Source organism: Marmota flaviventris, chromosome 4, assembly GCF_047511675.1.
Source record: "Marmota flaviventris isolate mMarFla1 chromosome 4, mMarFla1.hap1, whole genome shotgun sequence".
Classification (NCBI taxonomy): Eukaryota; Metazoa; Chordata; class Mammalia; order Rodentia; family Sciuridae; genus Marmota; species Marmota flaviventris.
Window position 1 is genome coordinate 13,402,528 of NC_092501.1, and position 14,762 is coordinate 13,417,289.

Consider the following 14,762-nt stretch of genomic DNA (forward strand, 5'->3'; position numbering starts at 1 on the left):
GAGGGACACAGAAAATGGAGTTGGACATTTGCACAAAATATCAAATGAGGAGTGATCAGAAGCACTGTGCTGGTGTCCTACCTAAGAGCTTAGGATAGAAAAATCAAGATGTGCAAATAGGTCTAATCCAGGTTGGATTTATTTTCTATGCTAACTGATCAGTGTAAAAGAACTTTTGCCTGTTTCAGTTTATAATTAGCAACCATAACCCTTTCTCATACCGGTAATTAAAAAAAAAAAACAGCAACTAAATGCTGCATTCTGGTTTGGCGTTTTGATCTTTTTCTTCTCTGTTCAATCCTTACCCTTCTCCTGGAGAGTAGGCATTATTACTCTTCCCATCCTTTAGGTGAAGTTCAAAGAGCACAGAAGACTTGACCAAACGTTAGCCAGCAACTTGGGCCTGGGGAAAGTTGCCCTTCAACCAGGCAGACCTACAGCCTCTCTCCTGGTCAGGGTCTATTCTAGAGCTGGGTTTAAATAGTGCAGAGGGCAAGAGGGCAGTGAAGGGGACCAAGTGCTGGGCTTCATTTCACAACACCTGGCTCTCCTGCCAGGTAGCTGTTTGCCTCAGGCATTTGAGAGGCAGTGGTCGCCCCCCTAGAGTGAATGTCCTCTCAAGCCAACCATAAGATCCCTACGCGCCTCAGGGCCCATGTTCCAGCCTCTCAAACCTGACGTCAGGTGGAGAAGCCCGCCAGGGCCCCAGGAACTGTTATCGGACTACCACGCCTCTCTCCCAACTCTGTGGTGACCTTACCAGTTGGGCGGCCCGCAAAGTGCAGGATGGCCTATTTCGCTCCCTGCCCTATTTCGCAAGGTGCTTGAGGTATGACCTGAGGCTGCCTTTGCAGGCCCCTAGGTTTTCCAGTCCCTAAAGGTCGCCCCAATAGACCACTGCGTGGGAACTCGGGGCTTCTAGTGCCCGCCACTTCCCGCTCTAAATCGTTGGCTCTTAGTGGCGCGGGTAGTGACCTTTGAGCTGCGTCCAAAGTGGCGCTAAGAACCCAAGGCCGGGTTTCTCTGAACGCGCGCGTCCGGGGGCGGAGGCGGGGAGAAGGGTGCAGGAGCGCCCAGCGGCCGCACGCAGGGCCGCGCGCCCCCCGCCTGCGCGTCCTGGGCGCCGGCCTCCAGGGAGGATCCCGGGCCGCAGCGGCCGCCGCGGGCTGGGACACTTGTTCCCGCCCCCGCCAGCCGCCGCCCCCACCGCGGCCCAGTGCCTCCGGGCCCCGCCCGCCGCCCGCTGCAGGTGAAGCGGCCGCCGGGAAGGTGCGTGGGGATGATCTCACTCGCGCGCTCGGCGCCGGGAGGAGGAGGAGCGGGAGCGGATCCAACTTCCGGGTAGTGCCGCCGCACGCCACCGGCATCTTGCTTTTTCTTCCCCCTCCCCTGGGGGCCCCCTCGCCTCACCTCCTTTCCTTTTATTCCCAGCCCCACCCGCCAAAATGAACAGCTCGGACGAGGAGAAGCAGCTGCAGCTCATCACCAGCCTGAAGGAGCAAGGTAGGCGGGCCCGCGGGCGCCAGGTGTGGGAGCCGCGGCCCGTGGGCGGGGACGGCTCGCGAGCTGGGTCTGCGGCAGGTGGGAGCGGGGCGGGGGGCGTTGCGGCCGACGCGGTCACCCGGTAGCTCCGTCACCTTGCAGTAGAGCGCAGGCCAGACGAGGTGCGAGTGTCGGGGAGGGTCGGGCCCCGCAGTGGGAGAGGCGCTGCCGCCTTGGCCCGCAATTGGAGATCCGGGCCAGGGACAAGGACCTGGCGCGGACCGGGGCGCGCGACACCCGTTCCACGCGGGAGAAGCGGGTGGGGCAGGACGCTGGGCGGCTCTGGGCGGCTCAGCTGGCCGTGCTCCTGGCCTTGGCCCCACCCTTGCACATTTGGGGCGCTCGCGGGCCTGCAGCGCTGCTTCACAGCCTTTCCAGCATTTCATTGGGGTCGGTGCAGTTCCTCTTTCCTTAGCCAGGATTTTCAGGCCGCGATGTGTTTTTATCACTTCCCATTTTTAGCAGTGTATTAGTGAATCAACACCCTGTCTGTGTGCCTGGTTTCCTGAATGAACAGTGTTGGCGCTGGGCACAGGGCAGCCAGGCCCTGTGCACACGTTTCTCTACTGCTTGTAACTGGGGATTATCCCTCAATAAAGAGCTGTTTCAATCATTTTCATCATTACCACCCTTCTGAACAAAGCCAGATCAGAGAGCCATTGTTAATCTAACACATTTTAAAAATTCTTATTACCCTGATCAAAGGGTGGTCTGAGAATGTGGGTCAAGAAGGAGCCGAACATGGAGATTTAGGAAGTAAAAACGAGTAGGTACTTGTGCTTCTCCGAGTGACTTGCTGACATGGCCAGAAAGTGAAAGGGGCCCTGCTCTTTGGCTAACCCCTGTGTTTAGTCTCAGTTCTTCTGCTTCTCTTGGCTCAGCTCAGAAGCTTTGTGAACTTGGAGGAATGTCCGCCCTTCCTTGGATCTTGTGGTTTCAGTCAAGCCTTACCTGTCTAAAAACAAGGACTAAACCAGACGTCACATCGTCCTGTCCAGTACTATGTATAACCTGTTGCTGCTTGATTACACCATCTTCCCATCTGCAAGGGTACTCCTTGCAAAAAATTCTTAACAGGACCATGTACTGTGTGACCTTGGGGGAAATTACTTAACTTTTCTAAAGTGGACATTGATATCTAGTATCTGGAATGTGCTGGATAGATATTAGTCTTCTTGGTCCTAGCACCTTCACTTCCCAGCCTAGACTAGCCTGAGGGCCTGAAGTGAAGAACCAGTGAATCTGCTGGATGGGCAGAATTTCCTTTATAGGAAATCTCAAGTTTTATTAAGGGCTGCATTCTATTTGAATGTTATTTCTTGACTCTTGATTCATATTCCTGGACACATGGAACTTTCATTATTAGTATTACTGGATATCACATCTCTTGATGGATGCTCAGTCTTCGAATAATAAAAAGTTACTTCCTTTTCATTCTGTATATATTTTTAAGGGTAGATTAACAATGCAAGTAACCCACAAATTGTTTTTATTTGATTTGGGAACACGTTCTCTGTCTCTATGTTGGATTAAGGAGTGAGGAAAAAGGGTGTATTTCTAAGTTTATGGTTCTTCTGTTGTATTGGGAAACATCCATGGTGTTGGTATTTTCAGAGGCTGTATTTCCTTGATTAAGGGCATATCAAAGGTAATAGAACAGTTGACTTTGAAATTTGTGTTTATTAAAAGTACACTTTTTTTTTAATGATGTTGGGTCTAGTTATCCAGGTGTGAGGATTTTTTTCAGCCCATAGTATGAATTTTATATATCTCAACGCAGGGCATTTACCATTGGATCATTGACTGTGATAACAGTTAACTTATTTCAAGAGTATTTAATTGTTGCTTGACTTGTGGAACTAACTGGAAAGCTAGGGATTTGAAATGAGAACTCAGGTTCTTTGGGTATCTCCAGTATTATGATCAATTTTGTAAAGTTTCGGTGTGTTCTACCCATTAACACTTTGAGTCCTCATTCACTACCCCTGTTTGATAGGAAGGAGAAGAACCATCATTGAGTAGATATACTAGTTTCCTTTTTTAATTCCAAGTAAACACATGTTTTCCTTCCTTTAACAAATACCATGTGGTTACCACAGGTGGGGCCCATGTGCTAGGCACTGGGGGCCCAGGGAGTGAACTAGACAATTTTTGTCTTTGCTTTTTTTCTTTTTTTGTCTCATAGACATCATTAATCAAATAATCACACTGATAAATGTACAATTACCCTTTCTTTTTCTAGTATAGATTCTTAGACGTGAAATTGTTGGGTTAGAGGTCATGTACATAATAAAGTTTTGCTAGACAGTTAAAAAAATGCCCTATAGGGGGCTGATTTGTAGCTCAGTGGTGGAGTGCATGTGAGGCCCTGGGTTCGATCCTCAGCACCACATAAAAATAAAATAAATAAAATAAAGGTATTGTGTCCAACTACAACTAAAAATAAATATTGGGAAAAAATGCCCCCTAATATGGCTATATCAGTTCACATTCCCCAAGTAGCCTCTCTATCCCCGTGTGCTGGTTAACATTGACTGTTAGCCATCCTTACTAATTTGACAGCTTGACAAGTTTCTGAATTTTTGCCAACCAAGTGGGCAAAATGGTACCTTTAAAAATTTGTATTGCCCTTGTTATTGGTGAAATTGGAGGTATTTTTATGTGCTTTTTGGGCGTTTGAGTTTCATCATGTGGTTCCTTCCTTAGTGAGTTTTAAGTCTCAAATTCGAACCCATTCCTCAGGAGGGTATGCAGAAAGAAGGTCGAAACTGCAGCTCTGACAGCAGTTTCCCTCATGTGATGCCTTCAGTGGTGTGGTGAATGAGGTTGCTTTTGACAAAAGTTGTGAAATGCAGTGACGGAGTCTGTCATAATATGAACAATCTCTAATTTATACTTACCATTCCCTAAGCTCTGTGTCTTATAAATCACACCCACTTCTGAATTACTTCAAAACATTGTATGTTCCCTTCTAGTGAATGGTATAATTAGCTATATTATGTCTTTCTAGAAAGTTATATTATGTCCCTTAAAAAAATTAGCCAGTGTGTGATTGCTTATGTTCAAGCAGATGTTGAGGTAATGAGGTAATTCTCCTTTTGTCTTTTTTTCTGGCTTTATTTTATTGGACTGATTGACATCTTTAATGCACAGAGAAATGGCAACTTTGGATACTATTTCCGATGCATATTTCCTAGCTACTAAAGTGGACATTTCCCTTACAAAACACCACACAATTTGCTCCTCTCCGGAATTCTGTTGGAAAATGATAGACTTAGTTCAGCATTTGTTTAAGGTGCCTGATTTTCTGTGTAATTCATTGAACTCGCATGTGCTGAATATTCATGGCCAGGCACTGTGCTAGGCATCAGAGATAGAGAGATGAGTAAGACCTGGTCCCTGCTGGTGAGGAGTTCCTGGCCTGAAGATGATGGCAGGCATGTATATTCCAAGAAGAGTGTCTGATTGGTCTAGATGGGGGTCATGGATTCACATCCTTTGGCCGGGAAGCACTGTGATTGGCAGCCTCCGTGAAGATCCATGCAATGGAGTAGTTGTCCAAAGCAGAATGAATGACCTGCCACCATCAGAAGAGAGGATACAGCTGGGGTGACATAAACAACAGGTGCCCACTAACCTAGTCAGAATAGTAATGGCCGCCCTGTGGAGCTCAAAAGTTTTGAAGAGAGTGATTGCTGCTTACTAGTAGGGATGTTCTTTTTTTTGTGGGTGGTGCTGGGGATCAAAGCCATGCTAGGCAAGCACTCTACCACTGAGCTGTAGCCCTAACCCTACTAAGGATGTTCTCATGTAAGACCAAACAACAACAAATCCTCTGAATGTATGGATCATTCTTGGGTAATACTATCTAAAATGGATTTTCTTTAGCTTTTTTTTTTCAGTATTGGGGATTAAACACAGCTCCTGGTGCATGCTAGGCAAGGGCTTTTCTACTGAGCTTGCATCCTCAGCTCAGATGATTGGTTTTATAACAAGGAAACCTCCTTTCACTTTTATAATTAATATCATTTCCCCTAAGTTATTGAGCTGGTGCTTAAGATTCAGATGGAAATTCAGTAAAGCTCATTCTTTAGAGCTGAGCTAGTAATTTATGGATGCTTCTAGTGTTCTCTTGGCTTCTGGGTCAGAGGAGCATTATTTTGACAGAAGGGGCCCACACTGTTGCCTATCACAGTGACCCTATCAGTCTGGAAAACCTAAAGCATTGCAGTCACTGATCCACATGAAGTCACTCAGTAGAAAGCTGTTTGGAATTAAATGGTTGCTTTGGTTTCAAGCACAAACTTGGCCTTACACCAGTGTTTTCCTAAATGTGGTCCAGGGACCAGCTACCTTTGAGTTACCAGATATGTATTAGAAACTTACTTTCCTCCCAGATGAAAGAAAACGGGTGCAGGACTGATCACATGGGCACATCAAAGGTAGAGGCATAAGCAGATTTATTGCCAGGCACCTGACAAGGCTCTCTCTGGCTCAGAGAGAACAGCAGTAGGAAGGGAGAGCAGCGGGACGGGGGAGCAGCAGCAACTCCCCCTTGAGCATGACTTTTAGAGGCCAGAATCATGGCCGCCCGTTAGAGGTGGGTTTAGCCCTTGTGACTGGCCTAGCAAGCATCACCTGGTTTTGTGGAAGGCAACTTACAGTTCCTTGGGAACAGAGAAGAGCAACTTTTTATCGCTCAAGGAGAGAACAGAGACCGGCAGGTTTTTATCTCTCAAGGAGAGAACACAGACTAGCAAGTTTCTATCTCTTGAGAATAAGAACAGTATTCAAACAGCGGGGGTGGGGAAAGGAGGATGGCTGTAGTTATGCCAACCCCAGAGTCCGTGAATCATTGCCGAAGAGATGCCAGGCAGGCAGCCCTCCAGGACACCGGTGCTTAGCATGGCTGGCGAATAGCATCTTCTAGTCAGAATTCCTCTCTTCACTTAATACTTCCTGTAGGTAGGTGAGTCTTGTATTTTTTTTTTTTTTTAATTGAATCATAATGGGCTGGGGTTGTGGCTCAGCGGTAGAGCACTCGCCTAGCACATGCGAGGCCCTAGGTTCGATCCTCAGCACCACATATAAATAAATAAAATAAAGGTATTATGTCCAACTAAAGCTAAAAAATAAATTTAAAAAATTGAATCATAAAATAATCTCATGCTTATAGAAAATAAGTTCATAAAGTGAAAAATACAGTTACCTGTTCTATCTAACTCATTGTTTCTCAGTAGTTCTTTTATTCTTCTTCTCCTCCTCAGGAGCCATTTTATGTACTGTGACCCTTTGATTTTTTTTTGCCTTGTTGAGAATGATATTACTCCCTATTGACAGTGCTTTCTCTACCCCATTCCCATTTCTCAAAGTTTCTGACTGTTAATCTTTTGTGGTGTTTCCTTCCAGAAATTGTGTGTTTCTATGTACACACATATTTTATTACCTAATAGGTAATTTATGTCAGCACATAGTTACATTATTAAAAATTGATTAGATAGTGTTTCACTGTATTCATCTACCACAGTGTCTTTAATGTCCTCTGGAGGATATTTCTGTGTTTCTTGTTTTTATTTTTTTGCTATTTAAAGTAATGTTTGCAGTAATGGATTCAAGTTGGAGACATCAGTATGAATTCATATTTAGTTTAATGTAGATAAAGATGGTTATCTTTAAAATTCTTACAGATATGTACACGTAGTTGGGTTAGTGCAGACAGGTGTGTTTTCTTGTTCTGCCAGATGAGAGTCAGGATGCACTGGTAGCAATGAACACATCTAGCACCCAGAGCTGGGTACCAATACCATGAAAGGAACAGGGTTATTGGGAGAAACGGCAGATTCTAGAACAAGGAAAGAAACATACAAGATGAGCCTGAGGCATCTAGTAGTGCTCGCAACTAAGGAAGTGAACAAACTAATAACCCTACAGTGATGGGGCTGTCAGAGACACACACAGGAGCCAACTGAAGGAGCTTCCCGTGGGCAAAGACAGAACGATTTGAAAAAAAAATATTGTATTGTAACCCAAAGTATGAAATAAATATTTGTGAGTCAGTACTAATAGAAGTAATTCAACACATTAGCAGGGAGAAGAGACAAATTTCTAATGCAGAACAATTTCAAATAATTTATGTAGCTCCTCCCACTTTAGAAAGGTGTGGTCTTAACTCCCCCATCCTTAAGTGGGGGCTGTACGCAGTGACTTCTCTCCAGAGATTGCAGCGTAAGAAAGGAGGAGTAGAGTAATTTCCATGGAAATCTGGCAGACACTACCTCAGTGAGGTGATGCTGGTCAACATCAACAGTGATAAGTCATGTGGATAACTCATGTCTTTGATAGAGTATAATAAAAATGGCCCTTGATCTCTGTGATTGTCTCCTAAAAACCTGTAAGCCAGTCTACCTGTCAAAGTCAAGAAATGCCTAAGGATATATGACATCTAAATACAATTCGGCATGTCTGATGAGATCCCAGAGCAGAGGAAGGGGACATTAGGTAAAAACTAAGGAAACCTGAATAAACTGTGGACTTTAGTTCACAATAAGGTGTCAGTGTGGGTCCATTAGTTGTAACAAATGTGCCATAGTAATGCTATGTTCATGACAGGGGAAGACAGGGGAACTCTGTACCGTTGGCCCTCCAATATCCATTAATATTAATAATATTAATATCCATGGGGTCCACATCTGTGGATTCAACCAACTTCAGTTCAAAAATATTTGAAAAAAAATTGAACATGTACAGGTATTGTTTTTGCTTATGATTATTCCCTAAATAATACAGCATTCAACTCTTTCCATGGCATTTATATTGAATTGGGTATTGTAAGTAATCTGGAGATGATATAAAGAACGTGGGAGTGTATGTGTAGATTGTATGTAAATAGTACATCATTTTATATAAGAAAATTTCCAGAGTTTGGTATCCACCTAAACCACCAATTCCCTGTGAATACCAAGGGATGATTTTACTATCTTTGAGTTTTTCCATATCTCTAAAGCTTAAAAAATTAAAGTTTATTAAAAATAATAATGCTACATACATTCTTGTACATATATTTGTAACTATAATTGTAGGACAAAATCAATTTTTAAAAAATTATATAATAGTATATATTCATGGGTAAAAGGGAAAATTTATCTATGGGTAATAGGAAAAATTCTTAAAAGTGAAATTGAGGAATCTAAAACTTTTAAACTTTGCCCTGCTTTACATTTTATTCTTACTTTTGTTTTTGTGGTGCTATGAATGGAACCCAGGGCCTCATGCATGCTAGACAAATTCTGAATCACATCCATAGCCCTAGATTTTATTCTTTAAAGCTGTTACACAGCTAGACTTTGCTTTAAAATGTAAAACTTGTATAACTTTTATTTTTTGCTTCCTTGCTGTGCTGGCTAAACATTTCAAACATACATTCTGAAGTTTTTATATGGTACCATGAAGAGTAATGTATAAGATCCTTTTAGTAACTTGGTTTTGTCTCATATCCTATATGACACAAATCTAGGTATGATTTCTGCTGGCAATGTGTGTTGCTCATTTAGGGTTCTTTTAAAAAAAGACTTATTTTGAGAAATAGGTTTACATAAAAATTGATCTGAAACTAGACAATTCCCACATATATCCTCATTTCCCCTCAGCCCTATTTCTTCTAATATCCTGCTTTAATTAGTGTGGTGCATTTGTTAGAACCGATAGGTGAATATTAATAAATTATTATTAGCTAAAGTCCAGTTTACATTAGGATTCACTCTTTGTATTGTACAATTATGGGTTTTTACCAATATATGATGTACATACAAGTTTCATACAGTATAGTACAGAATAGTTTCATTGTTCTAAAAATCCTGTGATCTACCCATTCATTGTTCCTTACCCCAGAACTTGGGGCAATCACCGATCTCTCTTGTTTCTTGCAGTTTTGCTTTTCCCAGAATCTCACATAGCTGTTTTCATACTAGATGTAGGCTTTTCAGATGAGCTTCTTTCACTTAACAATATGCATTGAAGTTTCCCCTCCGTGACTTGATGGCTCATTTATCTCTTTTTTAATCACTGAATAATATTTTGTTGTATGGATATACACAGTTTGTTTTTCATTCACATCTTGAAGAACATCTTGGTTCCTCCCTAGTTTGAGCAATTATAAATAATGATGTTCTAAACATTGGTGTGTGGTGGTAGGGTATGAAATTAGTCTGTAGTTCTGGTTAGATCAGAATCCTCGGATTGGGTTTTAGGAGGCTGTGCTCCTGGACTGTGACCTCCCACTTCTGTTCAGCTCCCACTTCCCCAATTAGGCAGAACAGGAAGCTGGAGGAGGCTGGACCTGGACATTGCCCTGCCTTAAATCCATTAGACTCTAATACGGCTGTTTCTCTTGAGGCCAGGCTTTAAGAACAGAATGCCCTGAGCATATTTCAGAATGGCTGCTTTCCTCCTCAGCCTGCTCTCTCTGATCTTCTCTGTACAAACCTGGCCAGGTTCTTGAAAGTAAAACCAACAAGTGTGCACCCCCACCCAGACACCCACTTTTAACTTTCACACTTGCCCAAACAGAGCCTCCAGCAATTTGTCAATTACAGTTTAGATTTTCCTCTCTTGCTGTTGGTTTCTGCTCCTGGGATCTGTTCCCGTAAATTGTGGTTGTCTATATCTGCCTGTGGGTTCCTCTAATTTTGGGGGGTGGCCTTGTGACATTAGTTCTCTGACAGACCTAAAAGGAGTTGTTGATTTTCAGCATGTTCTGCTTTTTTTTCTTGTGAGAAAGAAGTGATTTATAGGGTCCTCACATGCCAGATTAGAAATCCGACATATATGTATTTTAAAGATACTCCGTTTCCTTCTTTTCTGTTGGTTAATTTGAAGTCATTAATACAGTTTTGTGGAGAGTACTTCTTAATCATCATTACTTCATTAACACCGGACTGTATGTTCTACCAAGTATTGAGTGAATTTCTGTTTTGCCATAATTTCTTTTCAGATATGAAATCTGTTACCTTTGTTTTTTGATCAGTTTTTTTTTCCAGCAGTGTTTTTCCCAGCTTTTATAATGATTTAATTAACAAGTGAGGTATAAATGACTTCTCTTTCTACTCTGGCTTTAAGAGGAGGACCCATTGGGATGTGTGCAGAAGGGAATCTAGCCCTAATTGAACACCGTCTTTTGTGACTCATGTCCTCATTCCCCATTAGTAACATTTCAGGGCTCCCAGAGTCTCAAAGGTACAGACTCAATGAATGTAAAGCTACATTACAAGATCTCATGAGGCAGTGTTTCTCCGGTTACATTTGGTGGCTATTTAAAGTTTCATTTTGATTAAGGATTTCCATGTAACATAGGATGCAAAAGACCTATAGGGAGGAGAGTATGTGCTCTTTCATGAGTTGCTGGTGTGAAGCCTTAGTCATTCTTCCTTCCTGCTCAGTTTATCAAATGCCTGTTATATGTCAGGCATCATGTGGATGTGGGTGTCTGGATGAATGAAGGCACTGTTTTCACCCTAGAGGATTATTTCCGACTTAGTGCTTTATTGCATTGTGCACAGTTATGCTCAGTACTGTCTTCTTCCTTGAATGACTTTGGGAATCAAGAGACAGGTTCTGCTTTCAAAACTGTGGGATTTGATTTCTCTATGGATTTCTGTCTTCCTTTGTAAAATGGGGATGTTAATATTTGGCTCAGTTGTTTTGCATCACAGATTCGAGTGGACATAGCCTTTCATTCAACATAGGCAAGAACTCTGTGTTTGGTATTTTGCACAGGCATAGTTCAGTCAGTTGGGTGGAAAGAAAGGTCAGAAAACAACCTGTATGCAGCTAATTTATGATGGCTGTGTGTAGGGGCTCTAACAGAGCTACAGGTTTAGTTCCTGTATCCAAGATGCTTACTTTGTATTTTTAAAATTTTGGAATATTTGCATAGACATTACTAGTTGAGTATATCTAACAAGAAAATTTTAAGTCCAAAATGTTCCCAGATCTGAAACTTTGGTGCTCAAAAGTGTCATATTTCGAAGCATTTCCAGTTTCTGATTTTTGAAGTAGGGCTGCTTAACCTATATGAACAGGGCCTTCTGGTGTTAAAAGAGAAGTGCTGACTTTGCCTGAGATATGTGAGGAGAGCCTCTTGGAAACCTGCATTGCAAGGAAGGAGATGGGGAAGACCTCGCAGGCAGAGGAGAAAACATTTGCAGAGGCACCTATGTATGAAAGGTCTTACAGGATTCAGGGAAGTCCTGGACTCTGGGTGTGATGGAGTAGCTTGTGGTGGACTCTGAGACTGAATGGCAGGCAGTCAAGTGGGTTCCAGATTGTGAAGCTAAGGTTTTGGAGGTTTTAAACAAGAAGATGGATGGAAGAAGAGGATCTTTTTGTCAATATGCTGACTACCCACTGTGTAAAGAAACTTGGGATAAAGTAAAGGTAGAACTGGATTGGAGGGTTTTGTTAATATTGAGGGTCTGAATTGGGACAGAGATACTGGCTACAGAGGAAGGGCAGATTGGAGAGACATTTTTAGATATAGGAGTTTGATGCTGTGGAGGTAGAGGGAAGTGGACTCAAGGGAGACCCTGTGGGTAGTAGCCTGGGGGCTGGGTGGAAGGTGACACCAGTGAAGGAGACCCTGTGTGCTGGAAGCAGGAAGTTTGAGTGAAGAGGGATTGCTGAGCTCACTTTCTAACATGTTGAGTTGAGGCGCTTGTAGGACATCAGGACAGAGATGTGCAGAAGAGTACTGACCAGTAGAACTTTCTGCTGTGTTAAGAAGGTTCTGTGTCCAATGTCCAGAGTGGTATCTAGTAGCTGTTCAGCACTTGAATTGTGACTAATGAACCTAAAGAACAGAACTTTACATTTTAATTGATAAATATTTAAATGGCTACTGGTGGCCAGTGGCTGCCTTATTGGACAGTGCAGGTTTACAAAGTGCTAGTTGGAAATGCTGGTCTGGAGATACCAACAGAGGTAGTCAGTCAGTCCACATGGGACTGAGAAGTGTGCAGGGATGCTGTACTTTCAGTGCTAAAATGGACAGTCCCAGGCAAGCCATGAAGGTTGTTAACTCTCGCCAGAGGCATTGTTATTGACTTGTGGTTATGGACTTTAGTTGTCACATTTTTTTTAAACTAGTATGTCTACTCAGCTGCCTCCTGAGCTGACTGTTTCATGATTTGCAGCTTGGAATGAAAACTCCTTTTCTTGGTATTAGGGAGTTAGAAAATGGAAAACCAGCATGGTTCTGGATACACGTGCTCTGCCTGCTATTCTCCTTGTTTTCTCCACCATCTTCCTTTTTCTTCCATTCCGTACGGTTATGTGAGGTTCCCCACCTTGGCTACACATCAGAATTACCTGGGCATTCAATTCTCAAGAAAAGCAAAGGGTGCCTGAGCCCCACCCAGACGAGTCAAATCAGAATCTTGGTGTCAGAGGTGAGGGGACGGGAGTCTGTGTGACTGCAGTGCTGCCCAGACCAATCTAATGTGCAGCAGGATTGAAAAGTATGACTCTCAGATGTGCTTCCACTGCTTTGTGGCAAACGTTTCTTTACAACAAATGATTCACACTTGATCCTTAACCCCTTTCCCCCTCCCTTTATTTGGTGAAGGATGATGGTGCCCTGGGTTTCAGATTTTTCCATTTGGCCATCTTTATGGGCCCTGTGGGACAAAAGTAACTCAGGATATCAGGGCAACCTGATCTCTTTTGTCATGCACTCAGGATTTGATGTACTTTACTGTTTGGCAATAACCATCGCTAACATGTATGGAACACTTCATGTGCCTAGACACACATGTTAACTCTTCTCTTAATAACAGCTTTGTGGGAGACACTGTTATCAGATGAGGTACCCCGAGACTCTGAGAGATTAACTGACTTTTCCCAGCTCCTATAGCCAATGAGTGCTCAGCTGAAAGTAGGCTGTACGTTTTAATGACTGTCCTAGATGACCCTTTGGTATAGTGACATTTACTATACCTGTATACCTAGGAGATGAAGTCTCCCCCAGTTGTGAGGATCTGTCCTATGGCAGAGAGTTGGGTCAGATTCCTCTCTTCTTAGGCATTGATCAATCCAGGATTGGAGGATCTCTGTTATCAAATCACTTAAGCTATGCAAGCTTATTATTTAAAATTTGCAAACTCTGAGCCAGTCCTGAAATATGAAGAAGCCTATGACCCCTCGCAATGCTGTCCGCCAAAAAAGGTCTGAATAATAATATAGGTCACTTCAGTTTTCACAAGTTTTGCTGAGGATGGGGTTACCTGTGTGTCCCCTTGATACTTGTGTATATGCATTGTGTATATGCATGTATACGTATTATTTATGGCAGCAAACTTGGTTTTTAAACCCCAAATACATGCTTTGTTGTTCTTCTATGCCCAGTTCTCAGTTATCCCCTGCTTGGTGCCAAGTGGTTGAATTCTTAATACTTTCCTTTCCTTGCATTTTGCTTTTTTTTGAGTCTCATGTAGTCACAAGAAAGCATATTTTCTGTGTTTCGCACTAAAATGTGATAGGTGAAGGGTTCTTAATTAATGCTTTTAATAAAGAGCCAGTAATTGAGAGTTTACAATGTTTCATCTGGGTTCTATTGGCAATATAATGGAAGAATAGTATGGGTGTTTTAAAAAGGCTTTCAAAGCCATTATCCGATGTTTTAAATAGAAAAAAATTTCTTAATGTCAATATGAGATTATGGTTTTATAAGCCTTTATTGTTTGTGCGGAGGTCTATAAAGTAGGGCACCAATAATAGAGTGTTAAATCAATTTTGGTTTTCAACTTCATCTACAGATACTTTTAAATGTCAAGTAATCTAAATCAAAGTCTCTTAATAAAATATTTTTGTATTTATTTTTTTGAAGCAGTATTAGATATATTAATAAGATTCGGGACCATGACCAATGGGCGGAAGTGGATGTTTGTAGAATCTCTTTCTTAGTTAAAAGGGGGTCCATCTCATTGATTTTTAAGATCCAAGGACACTTTAGTTTATCCTCAGTGGTGGGGGCATGTGTGGTGGGGGCTGATGAGGGGCTGAAGTGTAAAGGGCTTCAATCTGAGGTCAGTCAAATCTTTTCTGTTGAAATGTAATTGTTTTCAAAGTGCTCTTATCTCTATGGATATACATTCAGAGCTATTTAGTGGGCTATCTAATGTTCAAGGATTTGGGGGTGTGGGGGGCTTTAATAAAGTTGACATTAATTC

General features: G+C 42.5%; 1 protein-coding gene across 4 annotated transcripts in view; it reads left to right on the top strand.

Annotated features, from left to right (window-relative positions):
• The first annotated feature begins 1,228 nt into the window (after window positions 1–1,228).
• Shtn1 (shootin 1) overlaps window positions 1,229–14,762 on the top strand; it is a 95,727-nt gene continuing 82,193 nt past the window's right edge. For 2 of the 4 annotated variants that reach the window (XM_071610688.1, XM_027930040.2), the window contains exon 1: window positions 1,389–1,503. In XM_071610688.1, coding sequence (XP_071466789.1) covers window positions 1,446–1,503 — 58 coding nt within the window. In that variant the 5' untranslated portion in view covers window positions 1,389–1,445. Of the gene's footprint in view, window positions 1,270–1,388; window positions 1,504–14,762 lie in introns of those variants that run through there. The other 2 variants (XM_071610687.1, XM_071610689.1) reach the window with 2 other exon arrangements.